Source organism: Plecotus auritus, assembly GCF_963455305.1.
Source record: "Plecotus auritus genome assembly, chromosome: 6".
NCBI classification, from domain to species: Eukaryota; Metazoa; Chordata; class Mammalia; order Chiroptera; family Vespertilionidae; genus Plecotus; species Plecotus auritus.
In genome coordinates, this window is record NC_137773.1 from 135,848,238 (window position 1) to 135,876,205 (window position 27,968).

General features: G+C 51.9%; 1 protein-coding gene across 2 annotated transcripts in view; it reads right to left on the bottom strand.

The window, feature by feature from the left end:
- Positions 1-15,015: 15,015 nt before the first annotated feature.
- Positions 15,016-27,968, bottom strand: part of PRKCD (protein kinase C delta) — a 29,586-nt gene continuing 16,633 nt past the window's right edge. The window contains exons 4-19 of one of the 2 annotated variants that reach the window (XM_080672626.1): positions 27,284-27,483; positions 25,971-26,031; positions 25,650-25,812; positions 25,524-25,555; positions 24,311-24,396; positions 23,915-24,044; positions 23,205-23,305; positions 22,538-22,634; positions 22,255-22,355; positions 21,966-22,139; positions 21,666-21,757; positions 20,983-21,045; positions 19,437-19,575; positions 19,081-19,269; positions 18,361-18,489; positions 15,016-15,740 (exon numbers count right to left, since the gene is read on the bottom strand). In XM_080672626.1, coding sequence (XP_080528752.1) covers positions 15,582-15,740; positions 18,361-18,489; positions 19,081-19,269; positions 19,437-19,575; positions 20,983-21,045; positions 21,666-21,757; positions 21,966-22,139; positions 22,255-22,355; positions 22,538-22,634; positions 23,205-23,305; positions 23,915-24,044; positions 24,311-24,396; positions 25,524-25,555; positions 25,650-25,812; positions 25,971-26,031; positions 27,284-27,483 — 1,916 coding nt within the window. In that variant the 3' untranslated portion in view covers positions 15,016-15,581. The remainder of the gene's footprint in view (positions 15,741-18,360; positions 18,490-19,080; positions 19,270-19,436; positions 19,576-20,982; positions 21,046-21,665; positions 21,758-21,965; positions 22,140-22,254; positions 22,356-22,537; positions 22,635-23,204; positions 23,306-23,914; positions 24,045-24,310; positions 24,397-25,523; positions 25,556-25,649; positions 25,813-25,970; positions 26,032-27,283; positions 27,484-27,968) is intronic. The other variant, XM_080672627.1, reaches the window with a different exon arrangement.

Sequence of the window (27,968 nt, forward strand, 5' to 3'; positions counted from 1 at the left end):
TAGCAACATGGGTCAAACTGGTTTCCTAAGTGAAAATCTTCAACGTTTTCTTTAGTAATAGCCCTCTAGTGCTGAAAAAAGAACCATTATCCATTTTCTTCACATCTTCATTTTGGCCAGTGAAGAAAGTCTCATAGCAGGCACTCAATAAACATTGCGGTCTAGAGACAGACAAACAAACAAACAAACAAACAAACAAACAAAAAAACAAAAAAACAATTAACTGGTCTCTTCATCATCCTCAGAGGCCCAAGTTGCAGTGGGAAGTGGCCCATGTGGAGGAGAAACCTACACCCCTACCTGTAGGGCTAGGGACGGGTGGACTCATGGACCAGAGACCCTGGGCTGCCGTCACACATCAGGGACATTGCAAGATGCAGTTACCCTTGAGCTACCGGACAAGGCTCTCTCCCAATAACTCTAGGTCCTGTCGATTTTACTTCCTAAACCATCCCAAATGTGCCCCCTTCTGCCCGCATCTCTGTCCATACCCCCAGCACCTGCCCCTGCACGGAGCAGCAGTTAATGGCCTCCAGCTGCCTCTTGACCTCACCCATTCTCTCCACAGCAGCCCCAGGGAACCCTTGAGAACCTGACACAAGCTCTCTCCTGTTCAAACTCATTCCATCCCCCTGACTCACTGGATTAAGCCCAATCTCTGCTGAGGCCCTGAATGGCCTCCTGCCCACCTCCGGTCTCTGCTTGCCGTAAAGGCCCCTGGCCAGCTTCTTTCAGTTCCTCCTCAACTCTCCTACTTCCTCTTCTGCCTCTTATCCCTCCCCAGTCTGGGATGGTGGTTGAACTCTTAAGGCAGAAGAAAACACAAGTCAGTTTGGCAATAGGAAGAAAATGGGGACCAGGGGGAAGGGAGCTAGCTTGATGGTGGCGGCAGGAGAGGGGATCAGAAGAGACTCTGGGAGAAGAGGGCCTCTAGGCCAAGCCTTTGGGTGTACACTGGGTTTTAATATGTTGTTTTTTTTAATTGATTTGAGAGAGAGGGAGGGAGGAGGGGAGTGGGAGAGATAGAAACATCAATGAGAGAGAATCATTGATCAGCTGCCTCCTGCACGCTCCCCACTGGGGATCGAGCCCACAACCCGGGCATGGGCTCTGACCTGGAATCAAACCGGCGACCTCCTGGTTCATGAGATGACACTCAACCACTGAGCCACAGCGGCTGGGCTAGACTGGGTTTTGACCAGGATAAGCTGTATGTGGGTGGGCAGCAGGCCAGGGCCTCCAGGAGGAGGGCACAGCTAACCTGGGCGAGAGTGCACCTCCCTCTAGTTGGACTGGAGAGCACCTGTGGGGGCTGGGGTGATGCTTCTTCATCATTTAGGCCCCAACTATGCCTGGAAAGACTTTCATTTTCACTTTTGCAGGAAGAGGAGCTTCTCTTTTTCCTTCTCCAATATTTTATCAAACGCTTTCCACTGCCCAGGTCGTGGTCCAGAGGAATCCAAAGACCAACCAGCCCTAATTCATGTCCTCCAGGCCCAAGGTTTCCCAGACCGGGCTGAGGACCAGAGTGGGAGATCGCCACGGGTCCCAAGCCCCACCTTTCTGTGGCTTTTCTTAGCCAAGACAAGACAGGCTAAAATTCTCAAAGAAGGGTCTACTAAACCAAGAGCAAACAAAGGAAACCAGCTCCTAGAGCACTTGAAATAGAAAAGCAGTCAGACTTTCTGCAGGTTCCTAGGCCCCCCTCTCAAACCGAAAACATCGCCTCTCTGTCCTCCGCTGAGAAATCTGCCTGCAGGCCCAGGGGGCGGTCACAGTCTCCAAGGCCACCACCCTCACAGCCACTCCCGGAGATAGTTCACCAGGCATGTCACACTCGCGGCCGGCGGGCCGCATGCCTCCTTTATTGATCTGGATATTTTACGACCCGTCACATCCTAGGATCTGTGCGCTGTCTTCCCTCTCCCTTGCTCCAGTTTCAAACACAGCAGCGTAACAGAAAGGGGGAGGAAGCAGAATTTTTAATATTATAACCAGAAATTGAATATATTTTTATTTATTTCAGAGAGGAAGGGAGAGAGAGATAGAAACATCAATAATGAGAGAGAATCATTGACCGGCTGCCTCCTACACGCCCCCTGACAGGGAATCGAACTGGAGACCTGGGCATAGGCTCTGACCTGGTTCCTAGATCGATGCTCAACGACTGAGTCATGCCAGCGGGGCCAGAAATGTAACAGCTTAATTAGAAGTTGCCAACAAATGACAACTAAGATGCATCCTTTCTTCCCTACATATTTCTAAATTCTCATGCTTTGGAGGCTTACGGAGAAATGGCCCTCCTTAGATCTGGTTGAGAGAAGTCTCCCTCCCGTGTGTGTGTTTCTTTTTTTCCTAAGGCGATTGTAGCCATCACCTTCCGCCATGGCAATTCACTGTAGATCGTGGAATCCTTAAAACCTCGGGCATTTTCTGGCTCATCTTGATTTCCGCACACAGCCAGGCGCAGTGTTTCCTGTGGGGCAGATGCCACACACAAGGCTGCCCAGCAAGGCGGGTCATTGAGATGAGCAGCTCCACAGTGCGCTAAGCTGAGGAAGCTTCCTGCATTTCGTTATCGCCACAGCAACCTTTTCCTGCCTGTGGCCACCCCTATGGCAGTCATGACATTTACTTTTATAAAGGAATGTCCCACCATGTGACCTCTGGGTGTTGTCTGGCGGCCCCTGCCATTCCAGATAAGAGTTCACCCATACAGTTACAGCTTCTGGTGCTTTCGGTTTTTAGGGTACATCTGCATTTACATCTGGAATAATTTTCCTTCTGCCTGAAGGACTTCCTTTAACATTTTCTATAGATGCTGGAAATGAGTTATCTCGGTTTAGACGTCTGAAAAACTCCGACACCCCTGTTGGCTGTAGAATTCTGGATTGGCTCTGTGTGTTTTTCCTTTCAGTATTTTAAAGATTTGCCCCCACGGTGTCAATTGCATTGTTTCGAAAGAAAAATCTGTTGTCATTCTTAGTTTTGTTCCTCTGTCTGTCACGTGTTTTCCTTTGGTTCTTCTAAGCTTTTCTCTTCATCACCATTTTTTGTTTGTTTGTTTTAGCAATTTAATTATGATGTGCTTTGGTGTAGTTTTCCTTGTGCTATTATGTTTACAATTCATTGAGCTTCTTCGATCTATACTATAGGTTTTATAGTTTTCATCAAATCTAGAAATTTGTCTTCCATTATTTCTTCCAGTATTTTTTGTGTACCATCATCCCCTCTGCCTAGGGATTCCACATATGTATTAGAATGCTAAAAATTGTACCACGACTCACGGGTGCTCTGCTCTTATCTGCAAAGTCTACTACTAGTAATCTGCTGCTAACCCCATATAACATATTTTTCATCTCAGACATAGTTTTCATCTCTAGAAGTGTGATTAGGATTTTTATATCTCCATATCACTGCTTAACTTAAAAAAAAAAAAGGCTCTAGCCCTGGCTGGTGTGGCTCAGATGGTTGAGCATTGTCCCACATACTGAAAGGTTGCTAGTTTGATACCCAATCAGGGTACATGCCCAAGTTTCCAGCTCGATCCCTAGGAGGGGGTGTGCAGTAGGCAGCCAATTGATTTATCTCACTCATTGATGTTTCTCTCTCTCTCTCTCCTTTCCTCGCTCTAAAAAAATAAAATAAATAAATAAAAATATAGGCTCTATTTTTTATTTTATTTTATTTTTTTAAAATATATTTTATTGATTTTTTACAGAGAGGAAGGGAGAGGAATAGAGAGTTAGAAACATCGATGAGAGAGAAACATCGATCAGCTGCCTCCTGCACACTCCCTACTGGGGATGTGCCCACAACCAAGGTACATGCCCCTGACCGGAATCGAACCTGGGACCCTTCAATCCGCAGGCTGACGCTCTATCCACTGAGCCAAACCGGTTTCGGCTAGGCTCTATATTTTAGAGCAGTTTTAGGTTCATGGCAAATTGAGTGGAAGGTAGAGTTCCTATATACCTCCTGTCTCCACACATGCATAACGTCCCCCGTTATTAACATCCCTCACTAGAGCGGTACATTTGTTACAACTGATGAACTTACACTGACACGTCATCATCACCCAAAGCCCATAGTTTACATGAGGGTTGACTCTTAGTGTTGTACACTCTCTGGGTTTGGACACATGTATAATGACATTTATCCATCATTATATACCCACCACATGATATAGAATAGTTTCACTGCGCTAAAAAACCCGTGTTCCCCTTCGTCACTCTGCTTAGCTTTTTGAGCATATGGAATACAGTTATAATCACTGTTTTGATGTCCTTGTCTGCTAATTTTAATATTTGTGTTGGCTCTGGGTCAATTTTAATGGGCTGATATTTCTCCAGTTTCTCTTTATGCCTGGTAATTGTTTAAAATATCTTTTTAAAAATATATATTTTATTGATTTTATTGATTTTTTACAGAGAGGAAGGGAGAGAGATAGAGAGTTAGAAACATCGATGAGAGAGAAACATCGATCAGCTGCCTCCTGCACACTCCCTACTGGGTATGTGCCCGCCGCAACCAAGGTACATGCCCTTGACCGGAATCGAACCTGGGACCCTTGAGTCCACAGGCTGACGCTCTATCCACTGAGCCAAACCAGTTAGGGCATGCCTGATAATTTTTGATTGGACACCAGACATGGTGAATTTTACCCGATTTGGTGCCAGATGTTTTTTGTATCCTCATAAATACTCTTGGGCTTTGTTCTAGGATGCAGCACCCGCTGGGTACTCTGCACATTGGTACTCAGCACCCGCTGGGTACTCTGCACATGAGATGTCCAGCTTGGCTGCTGAGAACAGGCACTGTTCCAGCCCCAGGGGAGCTGAGGCTCGTTCCCTCTCATCCATCCGGATGGCTCTTTCCCCCAGCCTTGGGTTTCCTCGCATGCTGCACGATGAGCACTCAGCTGAGCCCTGGGGAGGCCCCTCTGCAGCTCTCTCCTCGCCAGTGGGCTGCACTGTGCAGTCTGCCACCCTGGCTCCCCTGCATTTACAGCTCCGTCTTTCCAACGTCGGGAGTCCACTGGCTCCCCTCCCTGGGCCTTGGCGTGGAGACTCTCTCCAGGTGGGAAAGCTGGGGCACTCCTGGGGCTCACTCTTTGCTTCCTGCTCTCAGAGAGTACTGTACTTCCTGTTGTTGTCTGATGTCCAGCAGCTGGAGAACTGTTGTTTTGTTGTTGTTGTTTCAATTTTTCTGGGTTGTGTGTGTGTGTGTTTTGTTGTTGTTTTTTGGCAGGAAGATAAATATAGTGCCTTTTGCTCCATCTTGGCTGAAAGCAGGATTCTACATCACCCTGATGTGGTAAGTTTATGTGATGGAATATCATACAGCCCTGAAAAGGAATGCCTTAACCCAGTGGTCGGCAAACTCATTAGTCAACAGAGCCAAATATCAACAGTACAACGATTGAAATTTCTTTTGAGAGCCAAAAACCGACTTCTGCTCATGGGCCACGAAGTTTCAATCGCACTGTACGTGCGCACCCACACGTGGTATTTTGTGGAAGAGCCACACTCAAGGGGCCAAAGAGCCGCATGTGGCTTGCGAGCCGCAGTTTGCCGACCACTGCCTTAACCAGTCACAAAAACTGCATATTGTGTGATTCTGTTTTGATGAAATGTTCTGAATAGTCGAATCTAGCAATCAGAAAGCAGAGCAGTGGTTGCCTAGGGCTGACACAATGGGGAATTGGGGTTGGGGGTGGGGAAGGCGGTGATGACTAAAGGGTATGGGGTTTCTTTTGGGGGTGATGAAGCAGTTTTAAAACTTGTCAGTAGTTGCACAATTCTATGAATACACTGAAAACCACTGGAATGTACACTTTAAATGGGTGAAAAAGAAAACAAATGCACTTGAGTTATAGGACTTTGCAAAAGTCAATTTCAAAAGCATGCCAAGAGGATGGAACAGACTGACATACCTCGATGTGGGGTTGGGGGGACGAGAAGAGATAAACCAAATAACTTATATACTTACATGCATAGCCCATGGACACGGCAATAGGGTGGTGGAGACCTGGGGAAGTGGGGAGGGGCTGGGAGGAGTGGGGAGGGGGGAAAGGAGAGATATCTGTTATACTATCAACAATAAACAATATATTTAAAAAGAAAACAACAGCCCTAACCGGTTTGGCTCAGTGGATAGAGTGTCGGCCTGCGGACTGAGGGGTCCCAGGTTTGATTCCGGTCAAGGACATGTACCTTGGTTGTGGGCACATCCCCAGTAGGGGGTGTGCAGGAGGCAGCTGATGGATGTTTCTCTCTTATCGATGTTTCTAACTCTCTATCCCTCTCCCTTCCTCTCTGTAAAATATCAATAAAATATATTAAAAAAAAAAAAAGAAAACAACAACAACAACCCCCCCTCCCCCAAACAAAAGAAAAGCATACCAGGAGGAAATCTGGAGGCAGAAGGGTTCCCTGAGCACAGACACCTGTTTACAAGAAGCTTAAAACATGCAACACAAGTCCTAGATATGTTCGGGGGGCCTCTGGCCTGGGTGCAGAGGAATGCTCCCCACACCAAGCAGGGCTGGTTCTCTTCGGAAAAACACAGAGAAATCAGGTTGTGTGTTGGGGAGGGGGCACGAGGGGCGACACGTTTATTGCTAAGGTCTCACTTCTTAGTCGGGGCAGCATCAGTCTCTATGCTTTGCTTCACGTCTAAGAGTTTTCTTAATAAGAGCACTCAGCCGAAACCGGTTTGGCTCAGTGGATAGAGCGTCAGCCTGTGGACTGAAGGGTCCCGGGTTCGATTCCGGTCAAGGGCATGTGCCTTGGTTGCGGGCACACCCCAGTGGGGCGTGTGCAGGAGGCAGCTGATCGATGTTTCTCTCTCATCGATGTTTCTAGCTCTCTATCACTCTCCCTTCCTCTCTGTGAAATATCAATAAAATATATTTAAAAAAAAAAAAAAAAAAGAGCACTCAGCCTTCCCCCTGACGTCGGGTCCCCGCCTTCCCTGGGCCCGCACAGGGCCCACTGGGGATGACTTCCCACTGCTGATGCAGAAAGCATGCCAGATAGCTTTAGGAACAACTTCCGGAAGCTGGTTTTGGGCTTGTCCTAGAAAAACGCGACTTTCCCAGCCGCCTTGCCTATGCTGTGCCTCCCCCAATCTTCGAAACTCCGGAAAAGCCTACCGGCCGCTCCCGCTGTGCCTGGTTCGGCTGCAGGCCACCCCGCTCTCTCCTTCCAGCCGGTTGTCATGGCCACACTGCTGCTGCCTTGGGTTCCCCCATTAGCGCAGCCACCCCTGCCGCCTCCAACAAGAAATGCCAGGCTCTAAATAACCCCCACCTGCAGGCCGCACAGCCAAACCCTGATTAAGCCCATACCTCTCACTTCCCGTGGCGTCTCTCCTGAGAGAACTCACTTTCTACCAGCCTCACCTGGGTCCCGGACAGGAGGAGAACAGAGAGCACAGAGCCTGACCCTTGACCCCAGGCAGGCCAGGGCTGAGAGCAGGGCTACCCTCGGGGGACCACATCCCCGGACTCCAACTCCCAGGGCCCTGTACTCTGGGCTCCGCCCGGCTCCCAGGCCTTGGCTCCTGCTCCTTCCTCTGCCTGGGACGCTTCCCTGACCCCAGCCTCTCGCCTACTCATTCCTTTTAACTTTTATTTTTTTAAATTGCTTTATTGATTAAGGTATTACATATGTGTCCTTATTCTCCCATTACCCCCCCCTCCCATTCATGCCCCCACCCCCCTGTTGTCTGTGTCCATTGATTAGACTTACATGCATGCATATAAGTCCTTTGGTTGATCTCTCCCCCCCCCCCCCCCCACCCCGCCACCTTCCCTGAGGTTTCACGTTCTGATTGATGTTTCTCTGTCTCTGGACCTATTTTTTATTTTTCAGCTTTTAAATAAATCTTTATTCAGATTATTACAATTATTTCTCCTTTTTCCCCCCATAGCTCCCCTCGACCCATTTCCCACCCCACCTTCTGCCCTTACCTCCCCGCCACTGTCCTCATCCATAGGTGTATGATTTTTGTCCAGTCTCTTCATGAACCCTCCATACCCCTTTCCCCCTGAGAATTATCAGTCCACTCCCTTTCTATGCCCCTGATTCTATTATATTCACCAGATTATTCTGTCCCTCAGGTTTTTAATTCACTTGATTTTTAGGTTCACTTGTTGATAGATATGTATTTGTTGTTCATAATTTTTATCTTTACCTTTTTCTTCTTCTTCCTCTTCTTTAAGAATACCTTTCAGCATTTCATATAATACTGGTTTGGTGGTGATGAACTCCTTTAGCTTTTTCTTATCTGTGAAACTCTTTATCTGCCCTTCAATTCTGAATGATAGCTTTGCTGGGTAGAGTAATCTTGGTTGTAGGTTCTTGCTATTCATCACATTGAAAATTTCTTGCCACTCCCATCTGGCCTGCATAGTTTCTGTTGAGAAGTCAGCTGACAGTCGTATGGGTGCTCCCTTCTAGGTAACTAACTGTTTTTCTCTTGCTGCTTTTAATATTCTCTCTTTGTCTTTTGCTCTTGGCATTTTAATTATGATGTGTCTTGGTGTAGTCCTCTTTGGATTCCTTTTGTTTGGGGTTCTGTGGGCTTCCTGGACTTGTAAGTCTATTTCTTTCACCAGGTGGGGGAAGTTTTTGGTCATTATTTCTTCAAATAGGTTTTCAGTATCTTGCTCTCTCTCTTCTTCTGGCACCCCCATAATTCTGATGTTGGTACGCTTGAAGTTGTCCCAGAGTCTTCTTACATTATCTTCAACTTTTTGGATTTTTTTTTTTGCTTTTTGCTTTTTCGGTTGAGTGTTTTTTGCTTCTTTGTATTTCAATTCTTTGACTTGATTTTTGTGTTCCTCTTGTCTGTTTTTGGGTCTCTGTATAATATTTTTTATTTCAGTCAGTGTATGTTTAATTTCTAGTTGGTCCTTTTTCATATCTTCGAGGGTCTCGTTATATTTATCGGCCTTTTCTAGGATATTCTTAAAAAGCCTTATAACCGTGGTTTTGAATTCTATATCCAGTCGTTTGTTTTCCTCCATTTCTTTCGTTTGTGATCTGATTCTTTGACGCCGCATTTTCACTGCTTCCCTGAGTTGGTAAGGTAGATTTGTGTGCTAGGTTTCCAATATGGCCCAGTGGGTCGGCCTCCCCAGTTAACCTGAGGTGGACACTCTTGGTGCACCCCTTTGTGGACTGTGTGTACAGCCTTGTTGTAATTAAGTCTTTATTGTTGTTGGTATCACTGGGAAGAATTGACCTCCAGGCCAGTTGGCTGTAAGGATCAGCTGTGTCTATGCTGGGAGAAGTTTGGTGCTGGAGACAGCCTTATAGGATTAGACTTGCCAAATTGCAATAGCCTCTGTGCTCAGCTTGGATGGGGTGGAGTCTCAGTCTTGGCTTCCCGTCAGCCTTGCCCTTGCGCGCACGTGCGTGCCTTCAGACCTCTGCCTTCCTGGCTCCTGAGTCTCCGCCTGAGAGTCCAGACTCCCCCCACAAGAGCGTGGGTCCCCAAGGGCTCGCCTGGAACTGGGGTTCACTGCAGTCAGAACTGGGGCTCAGTGTAGTCAGGAGCCTCTGACTCCCTTCCACTAGGGAAAGCCTGTGGCAACCTCCGCAGCCTTTGTGTGCACTGGCACACGCGCGCTTTCAGTCCTCCGCCTTCCCCAGCTCCCGAGTCTCCGCCCGAGAGTCCAGACTCCCCACCCCCCCCCGTAAGAGCGTGGGTCCCCAGGGGCTCGCCCGGAACTGGGGTTCAGTGCAGTCAGAACTGGGGTTCAGTGCGGTTGGGGGCTTCCTTCCCCCTTCCACCAGAGAAAGTCAGCCAGGCTCTCAGCCGCCCTTCCTCTCTGCGCGCACAAAGACCCTTTGCCGTACCTCCAATTCTCTGTGAGCTTTTCTCTTTCCTTCTAGTTGTAGAATTTTCACTGAGCCAGCTTTCCTGTGGTTCTGGATGGTGTCCGTTCTGTCTTTTAGTTGTAGTTTTGAAATTGTTGTGAGAGGCAGCAGTTTAGGTGTTTACCTATGCTGCCATCTTGGTTTCTTCTGGACCTATTTTTGTTCATCAGTTTATGTTGTTCATTATATTCCACAAATGAGTGAGATCATGTGATATTTATCTTTCTCTGCCTGGCTTATTTCACTTAGCATAATGCTCTCCATCTCCATCCATGTTGTTGCAAATGGTAAGAACTCCTTCTTTTTTACTACAGCATAGTATTCCATTGTGTAGATGTACCACAGTTTTTTAATCCACTCATCTGCTGACGGGCACTTAGGCTGTTTCCAAATCTTAGCTATGGTGAATTGTGCTGCTATGAACATAGGGGTGCATATATCCTTTCTGATTCGTGTTTCTAGTTTCTTGGGATATATTCCTAGAAGTGGGATCACTGGGTCAAATGGGAATTCCATTTTTAGTTTTTTGAGGAAACTCCATACTCTTCTCCACAGTGGCTGCACCAGTCTGCATTCCCACCAGCAGTGCACGAGGGTTCCTTTTTCTCCGCATCCTCGCCAGCACTTGTCATTTGTTGATTTGTTGATAATAGCCATTCTGACAGGTGTGAGATGGTATCTCATTGTCGTTTTGATTTGCATCTCTCTGATGATTAGTGACTTTGAGCCAGTTTTCATGTCTCTTGGCCTTCCTTCTCTCTTCTTTTGAAAGTGTCTATTTAGATTAGTTGCCCATTTTTTGATTGGGTTATCTTCTTTTTGTTAAGTTGTATGAGTTCTCTGTAAAAGTTGGAGATTAAACCCTTATTGTTGATATCATTGGCAAATATGTTCTCCCATGCAGTGGGCTTTCTTGTTGTTTTACCTTTTAACTTTTAAAAACTGTGAAATGCCACCTCCATAAAGAAAGCACATAGAACAAATGGACAGAGTAACAAAGCATTTTAAAGGGACGCTGGGTACCCATCAGTTAAGTCAAGAGACAGAACGCCTACTTGCCCTTTAAAAAACACTTTTTAAAAGTTATGAAACGTTTTGAACATAAAGCACAGAGATGAAAACAAGCATAGAAGACCCCCCCACCGAGCCTATGAACTTCTAATGGTTTCCCTTACCTTCTTCAGAGTTTGTCAGAGGCAAAACATTCCAGATGGAACCCCAGGCCTTTTCTGCACCCCCGTCTGCTGCTCTCTTCCTCCGGAAGAAGCCAGAGTCCTGGCCTGGTGTCCTCTCCCTGCAGGTCTGCACACTCCACCGAAGTTTGCCCCCCTGGCACAGACCAGGCACTTGTGCATGGAGGAATGCATGAATTGGGGAACAGAGCCCAGCACTGCTGCCCACCCACAGCCTGCACCTACCGCCACAGGTGAAATCAACAGAAAGCCCAACTCCCCTCTCAGACAGAAAAGGAAAAACACCTCCTGAGCACCAAATAGGAGGGCCTTCAGGGCACGTATTTCAAGCGGGAAAAGAGAGGCTGGGGTCTTCTGAGGCCCTTAGGAAGCCTGATTTTGGGGCTGTGTTAAACATCCAAAGACCTAACTTGCTGAGGCTACAGCTAGTGAGCCTTGAATTCAATCACGTGAAAGACCCAGGGAGGGCCCAAACCGCATGACTCAGGCCTGGCTCACACATTTGGGAGACTTTCTTGCCCCCCTGCCCCTTCTTTGCTACCAGATTCTGTGTTTTCAGTTGTGTGCCTCTCCCCCCTCCCCAGCCCCAAGGAGATGAGGTGCCTGGGAGGGTGGTTGGGACTCACACAGGGCCCTATCTAAGGTCACAGTCAGGATGCAGGAGGGGGCCCAGGAGGAGGAGGAGGAGGAGGCAGGTGCCTGCTGGGCTGCAGAAGTATAAACCCCCAGCCCGCAGGAGTGAGGCCAAGGGCATTAGTGGGAGTCCTGAATCCCACGAGCCCCTCCCACCCTGGCAAATACTGCACACCCCCTATTTCCTGCTATTAAAACCAGCAGAAAACAGGGACCTCCCAGCTCATATCAGTTATTCCCACCTTAAGAAAGAATAGATTAAGGAAGTGCCACTATAATGTTGGGTGAATGCCAGAGAACGGAGTTGAGATATGGACTAGCCCAGAGAGCCTTTAAATATTAGGGGATCTGTCTAGATGTGTAACCTCCGTGTCTCTGAGTCTCTGCAACATGGTCCTCCAGCATTCCTTGCAGGAACTTGCCCCAGGGACTAATGACAGGAGATAGATGAAAAACCCAGCACTATACCTGTGCAAAGGGAGTCCTCCGGGGTCTGCGTCCTCCGACCACCAGAGGGCGCTGCAGCCTGGCCCAGCCCCCTCTCACCAATCTTTGGCTAGTGGTCAGCCTAGGGCAGGGGGCCTCTGGGTTACATTCTGCCCAACACCGGGCCTGGGCGGTGATTTCGCTTTCCAGGCTGTGGCCTGCTCAGAGCAGGATTTCCTGGCTTCACCTGGATGTCTGGGCAAAATGCAGATTCCCAATCTCACCCACTGGTCCCCAATCCTGGTCAGATTGGACCCTCCCCGGAGATTTCAAAATACTGATGCCTGGGCCCCCTTCAGAGATCACCATGTTATTAGACCTGTGCCACCTGGGCATTGAGTTCCAATGTACAGTCAGGGCCGAGTCCTGCTGGTTAGAACCTGGCAGAGTGTTGCTCTGCCTGGCACACATTTCAGATGGGGTGGGATGCTCCCAGCAGCACTGCAGGGGGGCCAAGCTCACTGCTCTTTCAAGTACCTACTCGGCAGGTGGGGTGGGGCAGGCCTGCCTGCTTCCAGACCTCCGATCCCAGTGAAAGTGTGGCTCTGAGCCAAGCCATGAGAAGCATTTCCTGAGGCAGCCGGTCAGGCTTGGCGCCTGCCCAACTCTGGGAATAGGCCTGGAGCCTCCCAGGCAGTTTGTCTGGGTCTCCGACAGCTGCTTCCCCAGCCCAGGCTGCTGAAGTGACCTCTCAGGCCCAGCGTCTGGCCTTTCTTGGGATTTGCCAGGCACCACAGGGTGCCCAGCGTCAGGCCTGATGGGCTCCCAGAGCCAGGTGCTCCACAAGCAAGCAGGGATTAATGATCCTGTTTTACAGAGAGAAACCTGAGGCCTGTAAAAAAATGTATGGAGGCCCCAGCTGGTTTGGCTTGTGGATAAAGCAGGCGTCCTCAAACTACGGCCCGCAGGCCACATGCGGCCCGCCGAGGACATTTATCCGGCCTGCCAGGTGCCGCTGCTTGTCCTGCTTAGCAGCCGACTCGGCCCGGGCCTGCAGTGCGCATAGGAATTTGTTCATAGTTTTTTTTTTAACTATAGTTTGGCCCTCCAACGGTCTGAGGGACAGTGAACTGGCCCCCTGTTTAAAAAGTTTGAGGACCCCTGGGATAGAGCGTCAGCCTGGGAACCAAAGGGTCCCGGGTTTGATTCTGGTCAAGGGTACATACCTCGGTTGCAGGTTCCTCCCCGGCCTGGGCCCTGGTCGGGAAGCGTGCAGGAGGCAACCAATCAATGTGTTTCTCTCACGTCGATATTTATCTGTCTTTCCCTCTCTCTAAACAAACAAACAAAAAAAAAAGGAAAAATATCCTTGGGTGAGGATAAAAAAAAAAAACAAAAAAAAAAACACCAGGAAGAAATGTATGGAGGTTCCACGGAGTGTGAGTGACAGAGTGGAACTCAAACTGCCAGCCCCTGATTCCAGGCACCATGTTCTTCCCACCACCCTCCACTACCTTTGGCTGATAAAGTACTTATTTCCCCATTCTTCCCGGGAGGAGACTGGGGCTTGGTGCAAAGCTCTGCCTCAGAGCTGGAGGGTGGTGAGAGGCTCCGAGTGCAAACACCCACCATATTTCTGTTCTAAACTCACTCTGGACAGCCCCAGTGTGTGTGTGAGGGGGTGGGTGTGGGTGAGGGCCTGTGTGTGCTGCAGCACAGGAAGGGGACAGGGGTCCAGGTGCCTCCTCTGAGCTACCCCAGTCCCAGCACCCCCCCAGACCGTACTGCCTTCCCTGAGTTTTGCACTTTGCACAGCAGGGATTCAACCCGTGTTTCCTGAGGATGGTGGGCTGAGAGTAGAGGGGGACATTTGATCTCTGAGGAGAACTGGGCTCCCTCATCCTCAGAATCCTCCCCTGGCAAGCACCAACCCCAATTCATCCTGCTCCTCTCCAGCTGTGGAAACTTGTACCTCAGCCCCAAAAAGTGAACTTGCTGGAAGTCAGCTGCTTTGCTGCTGGGGCCAGCCAATCAGGCGCAGGGGGCACCTCACCCACCTCTAAGGACCAAGGGCTGAGGGTTGGACCAGAGGGGCTGCGGGGGTGGGGGGGGGGGGGAGGCAAGGCGGTGTGTGTGCATAGCGCTGCCTCAAGGCCTATGCCCCAGAGACAGAAGAGGTGGAGAGGACAAGTAGGAAGCAAGAAAGGGGAAACACTGAGGTGGTAGGAGGGAACCTGTAGGCCAGGGGACACTGGAGCATGGCTCTCAGCCTTGACCCAGCCACTTGGCATTTTCTCACCTTTTCCTTCTACTCTGCTCCCCTCCCCTTCTCCAGGTAGGCAAGGGCTCCTGAGTGGTAGCTTCTAGAACTCAGACACAGACTCCTCTGTGGCAAGGACAGGGATAAACAGCAATGAGATGGGAGTTACATCTAACATTACTTGGCCTTGTCCCATTTTACAGATGAGGAAACAGGCTTAAAATGATTGACATGCCAACGTCTTTTGGCCACTCTGCAATTTGAATCCAGGTCTGCTTGAAGCCTGAGCTGCATTAACTTTCTCTTCTCTGTCCTTCTTTCTAGTCTGGCAGCCTCTAGGCCTTGGCTTATGCCTTCCGGCCAGGCCTTCACCTGTCTGCTTTTCCAGAACGACCCCTCACCCTCCTGAGACACTGCAGCTGGGAACACCTCCTCCCATCACCCCATAGTAACCTGGGGCTCTGTAAGCCACAGAGAACCCAGGGCCCTAGAGCCAGGGGAAACCCATAAATACAAACACATTTGCATGAAAGCACAGGGGTGTGTGCCTGCAGCTATCAGCTCAGTTAGCTTCCAGGACACAGCAGCCAAAAGTGGGAGCAGCCACCAGCTTCCTGGGACAACCAGCCAGGTTGGTACCATTTGGTGTTTATTTAGACACACAAATAAAAGAACCTGGTGGTTCAAACAGATTGTGCTCCCTTTTTTTTTTCTTGTCATATATATATTTTAAAAGATCAACACATTACCCCAAGTTTTTTTCTCTACTTAGCAATATATACAGCTTGTTATATATGTGTGTGTGTGTGTGTGTATACATATATATGCATATATATAATACATTTTTTCAATAGATAACTACATTCAAGTAATGAAACACAGGATTTACAGTTTCCCTCTGAGGGCAGAGGAAAAGCAAATTCACACTCAGTTCACAGAAGAAGTACCATTAAGAGCCCAGTCAGACAGGAGCCAAGGCCTTCCTGGGCGTGAGGGGGCGGGTAGCAGCTGAACTCACCACAGTCACACTGCTGCTTATGGGCAGGGGGGGCGGGCGGGGAGGGTGGCAGGTGCTGATGTACGGGGCCAAGCCTGCTCTGCCCGGGCTGGGTGGGCAGGCAGTGCTGACGGACCCAGGCTCCTTGGCTGGGATGGGTTGGGGTGGCGTGTCTGGGAACCTCAGTTTTCCAAGAGCCTCTCGAATTTGGGATTGATGAAGGAGAAGCCCGAGAATGCTGTTTGGTCCATGGAGTCGATGAGGTTCTTGTCGCTGTAGGAGAGGCGTGGCTTCTCATTCAGGAAATCCTGGTCGAAGTTGCTGTAGTCTCCAGGGGACTTCTGTAGGCACAAGGTAAGGTGGGTGAGCGGGGCCCAAGGGGCAGCCTGCCAAGGTTCCCACACACCTCAGACCCCGTCGGGCTGGGCAGGCCAGAGCTGCCCTTAGCAGGACCAGAAAAGGGAGTCTTTCCCGCCAGCCTGAGAGAGGCCCAGCCAGAAGTGGCCGCTGTCTCCAAGGGGAAGGGAAGCCAGCAGGGAGCCTGCGCCGGGGCAGGGAAAGGGCAGCAGGTCCTGAGCAGCATCTGGCAAACTGCAGCCCAGGGCCAGACCCCATCCGCCACCTGTTTCTTAGCTTGTGTTAGTCCCACAAGCTAAGACTGGCTTTTATATGTTTCAATGTCTAGGGAAAAAACAAAAGCAGAATAATATTTCATGACATGAAAATGAAATTCACATTTCAGTGTGCATAAAGTTTTTTGCTTTTTTTAAAAAAATGTATTTTATTGATTTTTTTTACAGAGAGGAAGGGATAGGGATAGAGAGCTAGAAACATCAATGAGAGAGAAACATTGATCAGCTGCCTCCTGCACACCTCCTACTGGGGATGTGCCTGCAACCAAGGTACATGCCCTTGGCCAGAATTGAACCTGGGACCCTTCAGTCCACAGGCCGACGCTCTATCCACTGAGCCAAACCGGTTAGGGCAGTTTTTTGCTTTTCAAAAATAGTTTTTTATTGATTTTAGAGAGAGAGGAAGGGAGAGGGAGACAGAGAGAAACATTGATGCATCAACATCAATCAGCTGCCTATTGCATGCCCCCTACTGGGGACTGAGCCCACAATCTGGACACGTGCCCTGAATGGGAATTGAATCTGGGACCTCTTAGTACATGGGTCAATGCTCATCAGCTGAGTCACACTGGCCGGGCAATAAAGTTTTATTAGTACATGACCATACCTACTCATCGACATATCACCTATGGCTGCTTTGAGACCATCTGGCCTGCAAAGCCTAGAGCAGCAATTGCCAACCTTTTGGACCTCACGGACCACCAGAGGTCCACAGACCACCGGTTGGTGACCACCGGCCTAGAGCAGTGGTCGGCAAACTGCGGCTCGCGAGCCACATGCGGTCCCCGCAAGCCGCGGTTTGCCGCTCTGTTGACTAATGAGTTTGCTGACCACTGACCTAGATTCTCGATTCCAATAATTACAGGCTGTTGTTGTTCCTTGTGATTAAGCCCCTATCCCAATGGTCGGCAAACTCATTAGTCAACAGAGCGGCAAACTGCGGCTCGCGAGCCGCATGTGTCTCGTGAGCCGCAGTTTGCCGACCACTGGCCTAGAATATTTACTATAGGGCTGGTCACAGGAAAAGCTCACTAGTTCTGCCTCTAAGGACACAGTGAAATGGTGACAGAGATCTGGTGGCCTCAGGTCAAACCGAGCTGGCAAGTACATCATTTTGACTAGCAGTGGGTTTTAATGGCATTTGAGCCAATATTTTAAAACTGGGCAATCTGACATAAAAACCCAGATTTCTGGTCTTTTGGCCCCATTTCCTGGCTCATCCTCTCCTGGCGCTGAAGCCTGCTTGGGCCACTGGCCACAGGCCCACTCTTCCCACTGACCAGCTGCCAATCAGCACCGCGCCTGAAATCTGTAGGCCCGTCCCTCTTTCTGTCATAGCGAGTCTGAGAGCAGGCTGTTGATTCTCCTGCAGCCGGCCTCGCCTGGGAGTGACGTGCCCAGCCCAGGAGGCATCACGTTTGAGCAGTAAAAGTGCTCTGCGACCTCCAGGCACAATGATGGACACATCACATCACACAGGCTGTCCAGCGGGACAGCGTGTCCTGACGGAGGAGGGGACGCAGAGAGAAAAGGAATGGGAAGATGGAACTGTGATCAGAGAAGGGCCATTGAGTCCAACTTCCAAGATTAAAAAGAATTTTGGCCCCAGCCTTTCTCCACTCTCCTGCTGGCTCCTTGGTGGCCTCTGTGGATTCTGGGCCTTCATGTGAATCACTCCTCCTCTATCTGAAACGCCTCCTAGATACCCCCAGCCCTGCCCATGTCCCACTTCCTCTCAGATGCACCCCTTTTATGCCTTCTGGGCTCCTGCTGACAGACATGCCTGGTGACAGCTGATCATGTGTGGCCTTGTTAACAGCTCTTGTCCTGTTGTGTTATATCATGAATGGTCATCTGTATTCAAGTTTCTTATCTCTGTGGAGCTGGGCCTCCTCCAGCTCTGGACTGGGCCTCCCACTTTGCTGAGCAGCTCAGCACAGTCTGCACCCTACAGGCACTCAGCCTTTCCAATATTGATTGGAAATGGATTGGATGGATGGAGGGACAGAGGAAGGGGAGCCTTAACCCTGATTTCCAAAGCACAGTCCCCTGCACACAGCAGCACTAAAAAAATGTAGGTAAAGGGATGGCTGGATTGAGGGTTCCCAGTGTTTGTTGGATGAGGATGACTGAGTGAGGGGAGGGAGGGTGAGGCTATCAGAGTAGAGCCTGTGACTGAATGTGTGGGGAAGCAGGTTTGCTGGAAGGAGAGAGAGGAGAAAGCATGCGAATGACACGGGAGAGAGGCAGGACAAAGGAGGTGCCCACCCCGAAGGCAGCAGGCAACACGGAGTGTGTGGCCCCTACAGAAGGAAGCTGGGTCACGTACCACTTTGGGCTTGAAGGGCGGCTCCACCTGACGTTTCTCCAGCAGGGTCCAGTTGATGGTCTTGAAGAAGGGGTGGATTTTGATGTTCCCAGTCACTCCCAGCCTCTTGGCTGGGTCTCTTTCAAGCAGCTGCAACCCAGCAGGGGCCCTGGTTAGCACCCAAGGGCTGTAGGGAATTGGACCCTCAGCACACACCCAAGCAGACCCAGGGCACCCAGGCAGGGTGGCTCAGCCCAGTGTTGCTGCCCAGGCCACTGGAGCTGAGGGTATGGTCTCTGGCCCACTGTGTTCCCAGGTCCCCCCGAGACCACAGGTCGTGGATGGGGGCTGCCGGGACTCGGGTAAAAGCAGGGGCTGTTTACTGAGTGTTTGCTGTCTGCCTGGCACAGAACGGAGCATCACACATTTATGATTTTTTCCAAACAACTCGGATTCTTGCACAGCTCCATTGTGCAGATAAGGAGACAGACTGAGCGTTTAGCCTCAGGTCTATCTGTCTCCTGACCTAACTCATAGTCACCATGACAGGCCGATTCAGTGCCAGCTACTCGGACAGGAGCTCCTGCGAATGTGGTGAGAGAGCAACCCCCCCAACACGTTAGGACCGGAGCGTCAGTGAGGCTGCTGTTTCAGAGGCTGCTGTTTCAGAGGCTCCTGGCATTCCCATGCCCCCATATTTACCGCTTCCTGCCCCTAGCCAGCCTAGCCCAGGCCTCCCACCTTCTCCAGGATATCCTTGGACTCCTTGGTGATCCAGCGGGGATAATGCGGCGTGTCCACTCGGATGGACTCGAAAAGCTCATCCTCATCGTCACCGTGGAAGGGGGACTGGCCAATGAGCATCTCGTAGAGAAGGACTCCGAAGGACCACCAGTCCACGGAGAAGGAGTACTTCAGGCCCTGCAGGATCTGGGGCAGAAGGTGCGGGAGCTGAGAGGGGTGGGAGCACGAGCCCGGCCAGGCCTCCTCACTCTCATGGCTGGTGCAGACATCACTGTCTCAGGGAGGCCCTCCTGGCTCCCCCCTGTTGAGTGAGGTGTCTGACTGGGCTGGAGGCTGGGCGGGTGCCAGCTCACCTCGGGGGCGATATAGTCAGGGGTACCGCAGAAGGTGCTGGTCTTCTTATCTGCAGATATGTTCTCTTTGCACATCCCGAAGTCGGCAATCTTGATGTGGCCATTCTGGTCCAGCATCACGTTGTCCAGCTTGAGGTCCCTGAGGGGAAAGGAGAGGGAGGGGTCATCAGGAGCCAATTCCGCTCTTGACCCAGCCCCCATTTTCAGTCCTATAAGTCTAGAACTCTTCTCACGCGGGCCAGGGGAGGAGGAAAAGAAAAGGCAGCAGGAGAGAAAGAGGCACCAAAATAGGTGCTTCGGGCGAGCCACCCACTGTGTGTTATAGGCTGGGCACACGCCGACCTGCTTTCCAAGCCCCAGATGAAGCTCAGAGAGGCGATGTCACTGGCCCAGGGTCAGCTCTGTGTGACTCCACAGGGCAGGGACCGTATCTACTTTATGTAGTTGTTTGATTAGATAATTAATGCACATGGTAACAAGTACCAGAAAAAGGCAAACAGCACATGCGCAGTCCACCCTCCACTCACCTCGATGGCCTGGCCCTCCCCAGAGTGAGTCTAGGTATTGACAAAGCTCATAATAAACCCTCACTGGTTTGGCTCAGCAGATAGAGCGTTGGCCTGAGGACTGAAAGGTCCCGGGTTCGATTCCAGTCAAGGGCACATACCCGGGTTGTGGGCTCGATCCCCAATAGGGGGCATACAGGAGGCAGCCGATCAATGACTCTCTCATCATTGATGTTTCTATCTCTCCCTCTCTCTTCCTCTCTGAAATCAATAAAAATATATATACTTTTAAAAGCTCATTATAATACCCATCTTACCTCACCTTTTAAAACGTGAGCCCTAATATACAATATACACTGTCCCATGGTTGGTTTTCCACCTGACAACCTATTCTGGCTTCACCCCACATTAGGGCACAGAGCATGGCTGAGATAGAGACACCAATGTGCGAGAGACTTATCGATTGGTTGCCTTCCGCTCGTGCCCCGACTGGGGCCGGGGATCGAACCTGTAACCAAGGTACGTGCCCTTGACTGGGAATCAACCCGGGACCCTTTTGTCCTCGGGATGGTGCTCTAACCACTGAGCAACCGGCCCAGCAGCCTCAGTCATTTTGATGAGTGCACAGTAATCTGCTGTCAGATGGGATCGTATTTATTGGGTGGGAATTTATGGAACCAGTTCCTATTGGTGGAAGCTGAGAGTGCTCCGATGGCTTCAGCATGAGAGTGACTGCACCGAGGGAGACACTGTGCCACTCGGTGCTGCGTTCCCGCCAATGGGCCGAGCATGGGGTGGGCAGTGAGTTCCCAGCCTCTGGAGCAATGCCAGCCTCCGCTGAGGGGCCACCAGGAATCCTAGCAATGGGGTAGGAGGTTTAGGCAAATATCCCATTAAACAGACTCCAAGTGGAGATGGGGCCATAGCTGGGCGGGCTCCACTCAGAGCATTTCAGAGGACACGATGGGTTTGAGCTTCCCTTCCTGAAAGCTGCCCACGCCCCCACACCCTCACACCCCTGCTCCCTACCCACCCTGTACCTATAAATGATCCCCTTGCTGTGTAGAAACTGGAGTCCACAGATTATCTCAGCAGCATAAAACCTGGATATGAGAGAGAGACAAAGTGTTCTGGAATTTCTGCTGACCAGCCCTTGCTTCTCCCTGGTCCCTCATCCCCACCTCCAGTGGCAGGAAGTGCTGCAAATAGCTCCACGGACAACCTGGGCCTGATCGAGCACATCTTGTATCAGGCAAGTGGAGGCTAGCAGCCAAGGCAGCAAAGAAAATTATGAAGGAAATGCTCCAAATAAGGCAAGTTTCTGTTGTAAGAGTGTATGCATTTATAGTGATGTACAAATGTATGTACATGCATACACGCACACACGCGCGCGTGCGCGCGCGCACACACACACACACACACACACACACACATGGCTAGGGGGTACATGCTAGCCTGGGGGTCACACCAGGTCTTGTGTTGTGCAGGATCATCGTGTGTGAGGCTGCCCTGGCTGAGGTCCCAGGAGGGGACAGGAGCCAGCATGTTTGTGCTGTGCACCCAGCCAGAGCTCACCCACCACCCAGGTGTCCTATACGGTGGGACCCGGCTATCCCCAATCTCTCCACCCAGCCCTAGCCTGGCATGGCTTCTCCAGGGAGAGGGAAAAGTGAATGGAGGGCAGACCGGCAGTGGCTCTTCCCCAGACAGGGCCCGTACTTACATGGCCCGGTACAGCTCAAAGCGGCCTTTGTCCTGGATGTGGTACATCAGGTCTCCCCCGTTGAGGAACTCCATCACGAAGAACAGGTGCTCCTGGGGTGGGGAGGGGGGTGAGCAGAGGCACAGAAAGGGGAGGGCCACTGCCCTGGGGGACGTGAGAGGGGGAGACATGGCCCTCCCGGGGAGTATGAGGCAGGGACACAACCCTGGCATAAGCGGTCTGAAGGGGAGACATGGGCTTGAGTGGGAGGCTGAGGGGAGCTGTAGCTCCTGCGGCAATGACAGTGGGAAGGTCCAACACCTTGGTCTGGAAGGTGCAGTAGAGGTGGGTGAGAAAGGGATTCTCCCAGGCGAGCGCCAGCACCCGCTTCTCCACCATGGTGCACTCCACGTCGTCGTCGATCAGAACCACGTCCTTCTTGAGGGCCTTGATGGCAAAGAACTCCTTTTTGCCCTTCAGCTCCGCAAGCAGCACCTGACGGGCGGGCAAGTGGGGCTACTGAGCAGGACAGGCCCGGGCCGAGGGCCAGGGCACCGGAGCCCCGCCCAACCAGGTCCCCGGAGCTGCCTCAGGGCCATTGGCCCCTCACCTTCCCGAAGCTGCCTTTGCCCAGGACCTTGTGGAAGGTGAAGTGCTCAATTTTGCACTTGGAGCTGCCCTCCCAGATCTTGCCATATGTCCCAGTGTCCGCTGGAGAGATAGAGATGGCACTTCAGACTCAGGTCTCGGCTGCAGAGTCCCCTCCCCTGGGACCCAGGGGTGGGCTGGGTAAGGGGCCTCAGAGAGGAAGGGGCTCCTTTCCCAGGGTGGCCGGGCCCCATCCTCGGCCCTAGTGGGAAGTAGGGACTTTCCTGGGGAAACAGGCCCTTTACCTAGGGAAAAATTTCCCAAGAGTCCTAGTTTTTTCTCAAAATTCTGGTATATCCCAAAAGGCTCTGCAGACTCCGTCTCTGGTTTCCGGGGGGTTTTCTGAAAAAGGGGGTGGCGGATGAGGGTTGGCCATACCAATGCGGGACCCCCAAGCAGCGCGTGCACGTGCGCGCGCGCGAGCACACACACACACACACACACACTCTGCCAGCGGCACAGAAACGCCTGGGTGGTCTGGAAAGCAGTAATCACAAACAAAAGTTTTGTAAATTGGATACCACCTTCCCAAACAGTTACTCAATAGATGTTTGTATTGCCTCCACTTGTGATTGATTCTAGACTTTTACCTTAAAGTTTTGTGGCATCCCTTGAGCCCCACCACACCCAACATACGCAAAAACATATACACACAAAGGCTTTTAGTTTCAAGTGCTTCGACTTTGCACCCCCCCCCCACCCCCCAGGTTCACGCTCAAGCACAGAACTGCTGGAATAACTAATTTCTAAGGGGGTAAGCCCACCTTCCCCTGCTGCTTAATCCTTGAGCTGGACCTTCCAGAAGCGGGGTCTTGGGTATAAAGCTCCCCACTGTGGCTCCCCAGGAGTGGGTGTGAACCCTGACCCCCAACCCCTTGGCCCTCTGTCCCAGGTTCCCACGGTGCTGCCCACCTGGCTGACTTGGTTCAACGCCTCAGCCAAGAGCTTCTGGTTGATGCCACAGAGGTTGGCAACCTTCTTCTGGCACTTATGGTGCACGTTCATGCCACAGTCTGGGGTGAGGGAGAAGCAGGCCCGTCAGGCCCCTGTCCAGGCAGGGCAGCCAGCAGGCCCAGCCAAGGGCAGGGAAGGGTGGAGGAGAAAACGGGAGGGAGGAGGGCTTTGGTGGGGGCTGCTGGGTTTCCTGTCTTTAGAGGAAAAGGTATCTGAAGCCACTTCAAATCTTTCATTATTTAAAGAAGAAAAAGTCAAAGATATAGGACGTAATTCTGACCCTTCAAAGAATGTGTGGGCCAAGCTAGACAAGTCCCTTTTCCTGCAGGGGCCTCCTGTTTCTCCTCTGCGTTTGGGGAGCACCTGCTCTGTGCAGCAGTGACTCTCTGGGTCTTACTCTACGCTGAGCCCGATGTTACACTTGAGTTTGCAGAGCTCACAGAGGTGGGGCCTCCTGTCCAGGGGTCACACAGCAAGTAAATGGTAGAGCCAGTTGGGCCAGTAGGGAGGGCTCCCCAAGGCCTCCCCACATGAAATCCCCAGCGTGAGGGCAAAGGCAGCATCAGTTAAGTGGAGTTTATGGGGTCCAGTGGGTAGGCACAGCTGGGAGTATCCCCCATTCCTCCCCCCAGCCCAAGAGCTTCACACTTTAATCCCTTCACACGCACCTTCACACTTTAATCCCTGCTTCACCAGCCCCCAGAGCAGGCTGCCACAGTGGTCACAGAAGGTGGGGCTCATGTAGTTGTAAACCTTGAACCGGTGCGGCATGTCGATGTTGAACCGTTCTTTCTGGAACTGGGGTAGAGGGATCACAGGTCAAGGGTCACAGGGCAGCTCCAGCCCCTTCCTCAACCCCTAGCTCTCTCCCAACCCCATGCATGGCAAGATGCCAACAGAACTCCACTGGGGACTGGGCAACCCTGAGATCCAAGGAAGGAACAAGAAAAATGGGGGGAGGGGAATGCGTGAGCCCCACAGGGAAGACAGAGGGAGAGCCCAAACCCTTCCCACCAGGCCAAGCCCCCCGGATCCCCGGGGCCCTGCCCTGGACCCAGCCTCACTATGGTGTCCCGGCTATTGGTCGCGGTGCCGGTGCACCGGCCGATGATCTTGTCGATGCATTTCTTGTGGATGGCGGCGTTGCATTCTTGAGGAGGCGCAGGCCCAGGAGGGGGATGGGAAGGCACCGGGAAGGGCAGAGTCTGTGAGCAGGCCCAGTCCAGCCCCCTACACAAAGCCACTGTTCTCCCAACCGCCCACACCCTCACCCCACAGAGGCCTCGGCCCAGAGCTTGATTTTTCTCTCCTCCTGCCAGCCCTTGAAGGAGGGGCCTGAGAAGGATGGGGCAGGAGGACAGGCTGATCTGGTGGGTCTCAGAGTTTAGGAAAGGGTTAAGGAGTCCCAGTGGGCAGGGAGGGGGGGCAGAAGTGAGGGGCATGGGGTATTGCAGTGAGAGAACTGGAGGCAAGGGAGCCCCCCTTTCCCTCTTCTATGCCCCAGGACAGCAAATAGCTCCTAAGCGCTCTCTCGTGCACATGCATACACAGACAGATGCACCCTAACTCAGACATACATACATACACACACAGCATGTGCAATCATGACAAGGCTTCTTACATAGAATGCTTACCATGTGCCAACCACACTTAAAACACAGCTCTACATGTTTTATCCCTCTTGATCTCCACAACGGCACTATTATCCCTATTTTATAGATGAGAAAACTGAGGCACAGAGAGGTTAAGTAACTTTGCCTAAGGCCCTACAGTGAGGAAATAGTACAACCAGATTCAAACCCAGGCAGTCTGGCTCCAGAGCCTGTGCTCATAATGGCCAGCCCACACTGCCTCGTGTAGGCACCCTCGTGGAGAAAGGTGTACTCATCCGTGGGCACCGAGATGCACACACATCTAACAGAAGCACACATGCAGGCAGGGGCGTGCTGGTCGAGGCCTGACAGCTTCTCTGGGGGAAGAGGCCTGATGCACAGCAGTGGCTGACTTCTCTGTGAATTCTCCACTGTGACCTATTTCAGGCCACCAATGTGATGTCACTGAGTGCAAAGAGTTAGGAAGAGGTACACAGAAGTGGCTTCATGAACTGCACGCACTCCTGCACTCACAGACCACAGCTATCGTTCACACATGCACTCTGATGTGGAAAACCTCCCGTGCACACACTGGAGACACAGACTCTCCTGTGACCATACCCAGGCACTGTCAGGCACACATGCACACACATGTGCATACAAACCAGATTGTGGAGACACTTACGCCTACATTTGTAGCCTTGCTTGTTGAGACCCCTGAAAGGCAAATCCCCAGGCAGGGTGAGAAGGGGAGGCTCGGGGTGTGGCCCTCCCTTCCCCCAGCCCCCTGGTGGGCACAGCCAGCCCTCACCAGACAAATTCTTTGCACACAGAACAGAAGGTAGGCTGCCTGAAGAAGGTGGCGATAAACTCGTGGTTCTTGATGTAGTGAATCTTGGCCTGTTTAATGGCTCCACGGCGGTTCATCGTTGGGAACATAGTCTCGTCTTCACCCCGCAGAGACTGCTTGCAATCTGGGGGCCATGGAATGGTGAGGTCAGCCACAGGGGACAACCCACAGTCCCTCCCAGGTGGCCCTGGACAGATCGGTGGTGGGGGCTGCTTCTATACACCTCTGTCCTGGCTCTGGCCTCTGAACCTACATCCCCAGCCCAGGTAGGGCAAGTCTTACCTCCGTCTTCCAGGAAATACTGAACAGACATCAACACCTTGGCCTGGGGTTGCAGGTCCAGCTGCAAGGGTGAGGGTGGGGGGGGTCAATGGAGCGGGCCCGGGCCCAGCCCGACTCAGAACCCGCCCCCATGGTTGGTCCCCCAAGGCCAAGATCTTGGCAGCCTAGCAGGGCACCTGTCTGCCTGGTGTGGGCAGGGACAGGCCCCGCCCCTGAGCCCCGCCCCCACCCCCCACTCAGGGGTATTATTACATTTGGGGAAGTGAAAGGATCCACCCCACACCCAGCCTGGCCGCATGGCCTGGGAACAGTGGGAAGGGAAACTCCCCACCCTCAACACCACTGCCCCTTCACAAGGATATCAGAACCAAGGCCCTGTGTCCCCTTGCACATGCAGAGGCACTGACACCCGCCTACTTTCACACGTGCTGGCTTTCTGACTGTCAGGGCTTCTGCATGTCTGTCTCCTCAACAGACTGGCTGGTTCTAAGGGCAGGACCCTCCCCTCCCAGGAACCCAGGCCTGGTGACTGACATTGTCCCTCAGGGTAGTGGACAGAGAGCTCAGCAAGGGCCGCTGCCTGATTGACCGAGGGTCAGTGCAGCCCTGAGTCAACTCTCTTGGCCCAATGCCTTCAGCCCTTCCTGGAGGCTCATGGTCACAGGTCTTTTCTAGCGGGGACATCTTGACTGCAGGAGACCACATGTGACCCTGGGGGGCGGGGCTTCTCTGCCAATGCTGGCACCCATGGCCACAAGGGCCACATGTGTGTGCAGAGTCTTGGTTTGGCAGGTGAGTGATGGACCATCAGCCTTCCCCTTCTCGCTGTTGAAAATCATAACTGCTGTTCCCGAATGCCTGCCTGGGCCTGGAATATCTGCAAAGATTCCAAACAGCACTGGGAACAATGGGTACCTCTGAGAAGGGAGCCTGGTGCCTGGAGTTAGGGCCAGACTCGCTTTCACGTATAGTGTGGTATGTTTTACTATGGGCACTTCCTACCTTTACAAAATCAAAAGGGAAAAAGGTAGTTTCAATAACAAGGCTGGCTCTCTCTAGCACCCACCCTGTGCCGGTTCTGCAATCAGCCCTTTACATCCAGCTGCTCATTTCATCTGAGCAACCAACACTGAGGTAGGGTCTTTTAGCAGCTTCTCCTTTTTACAGAAAAGCCAGGATTTGGTAAATTGCAGCGCTGTGATTCGAACTCAGCTGTTTCAGCTGCAAAGCTGCACCCAGCAGCCATGCTCACTCCCCGTGTGCACACGCACGCACGCACAGGCATACAGGACCGCAGCTCACGCGCCCCTCACCCAGAACTCGGCCTTGCCATTGTTCTTCTTGCAGCGCTCAGCCAGCACGGACACGCCCACTGTCACCTCGGAAATGGGCTCCTCAGCTGCCCGCATCAGCACGATTTGGATGACGCGACCCTCGTAGATGTGGGCGTCGAACGTGGACTTCCACTCGGGGTACATGGTGGGCTTCTTCTGCACCAGCGTCTTCCCACGCTCTGCAGTGGGGGCCAAGCCAGTCACATCAAGCAAGGGCCCCTCTGTCCCTCCCTTTCCAGACTTCCCACAGGCTTCAGCCCCGATAGAATCCGCTCGGCTCTCTCCCGATGGCCCACGTGGCTGCCCAGTGTCCTTCGGACTGAGTCCCATTGCTCAGCCTGCACGACTGTGCTCTGCTCACCTCACCAGCCTCCTCCTCTCACAACACACGCCTGAACACTGAACTGTGGCAGCTCCTCGTGGGGGTCCTGCCAGGTCCCATCGCCAGGCCTTTGCCCCTGCTGTTCCCTCTTCCTCCAGTCCCACCCAGATGTCCCCTTCCCTATGCACTTACTCAGTGAACCTGTGCTGAGAGCTGCCACATGCCAGCCACTATATTGGAGGCAAGGAACATGGCAGAATGAAAAGTTACACCTGGGTGCCTGCCCTCCTGGCACCTCAGTCGCAGGCAGAGACATGGGCCCGTTCATGCCTCCGGTAAATG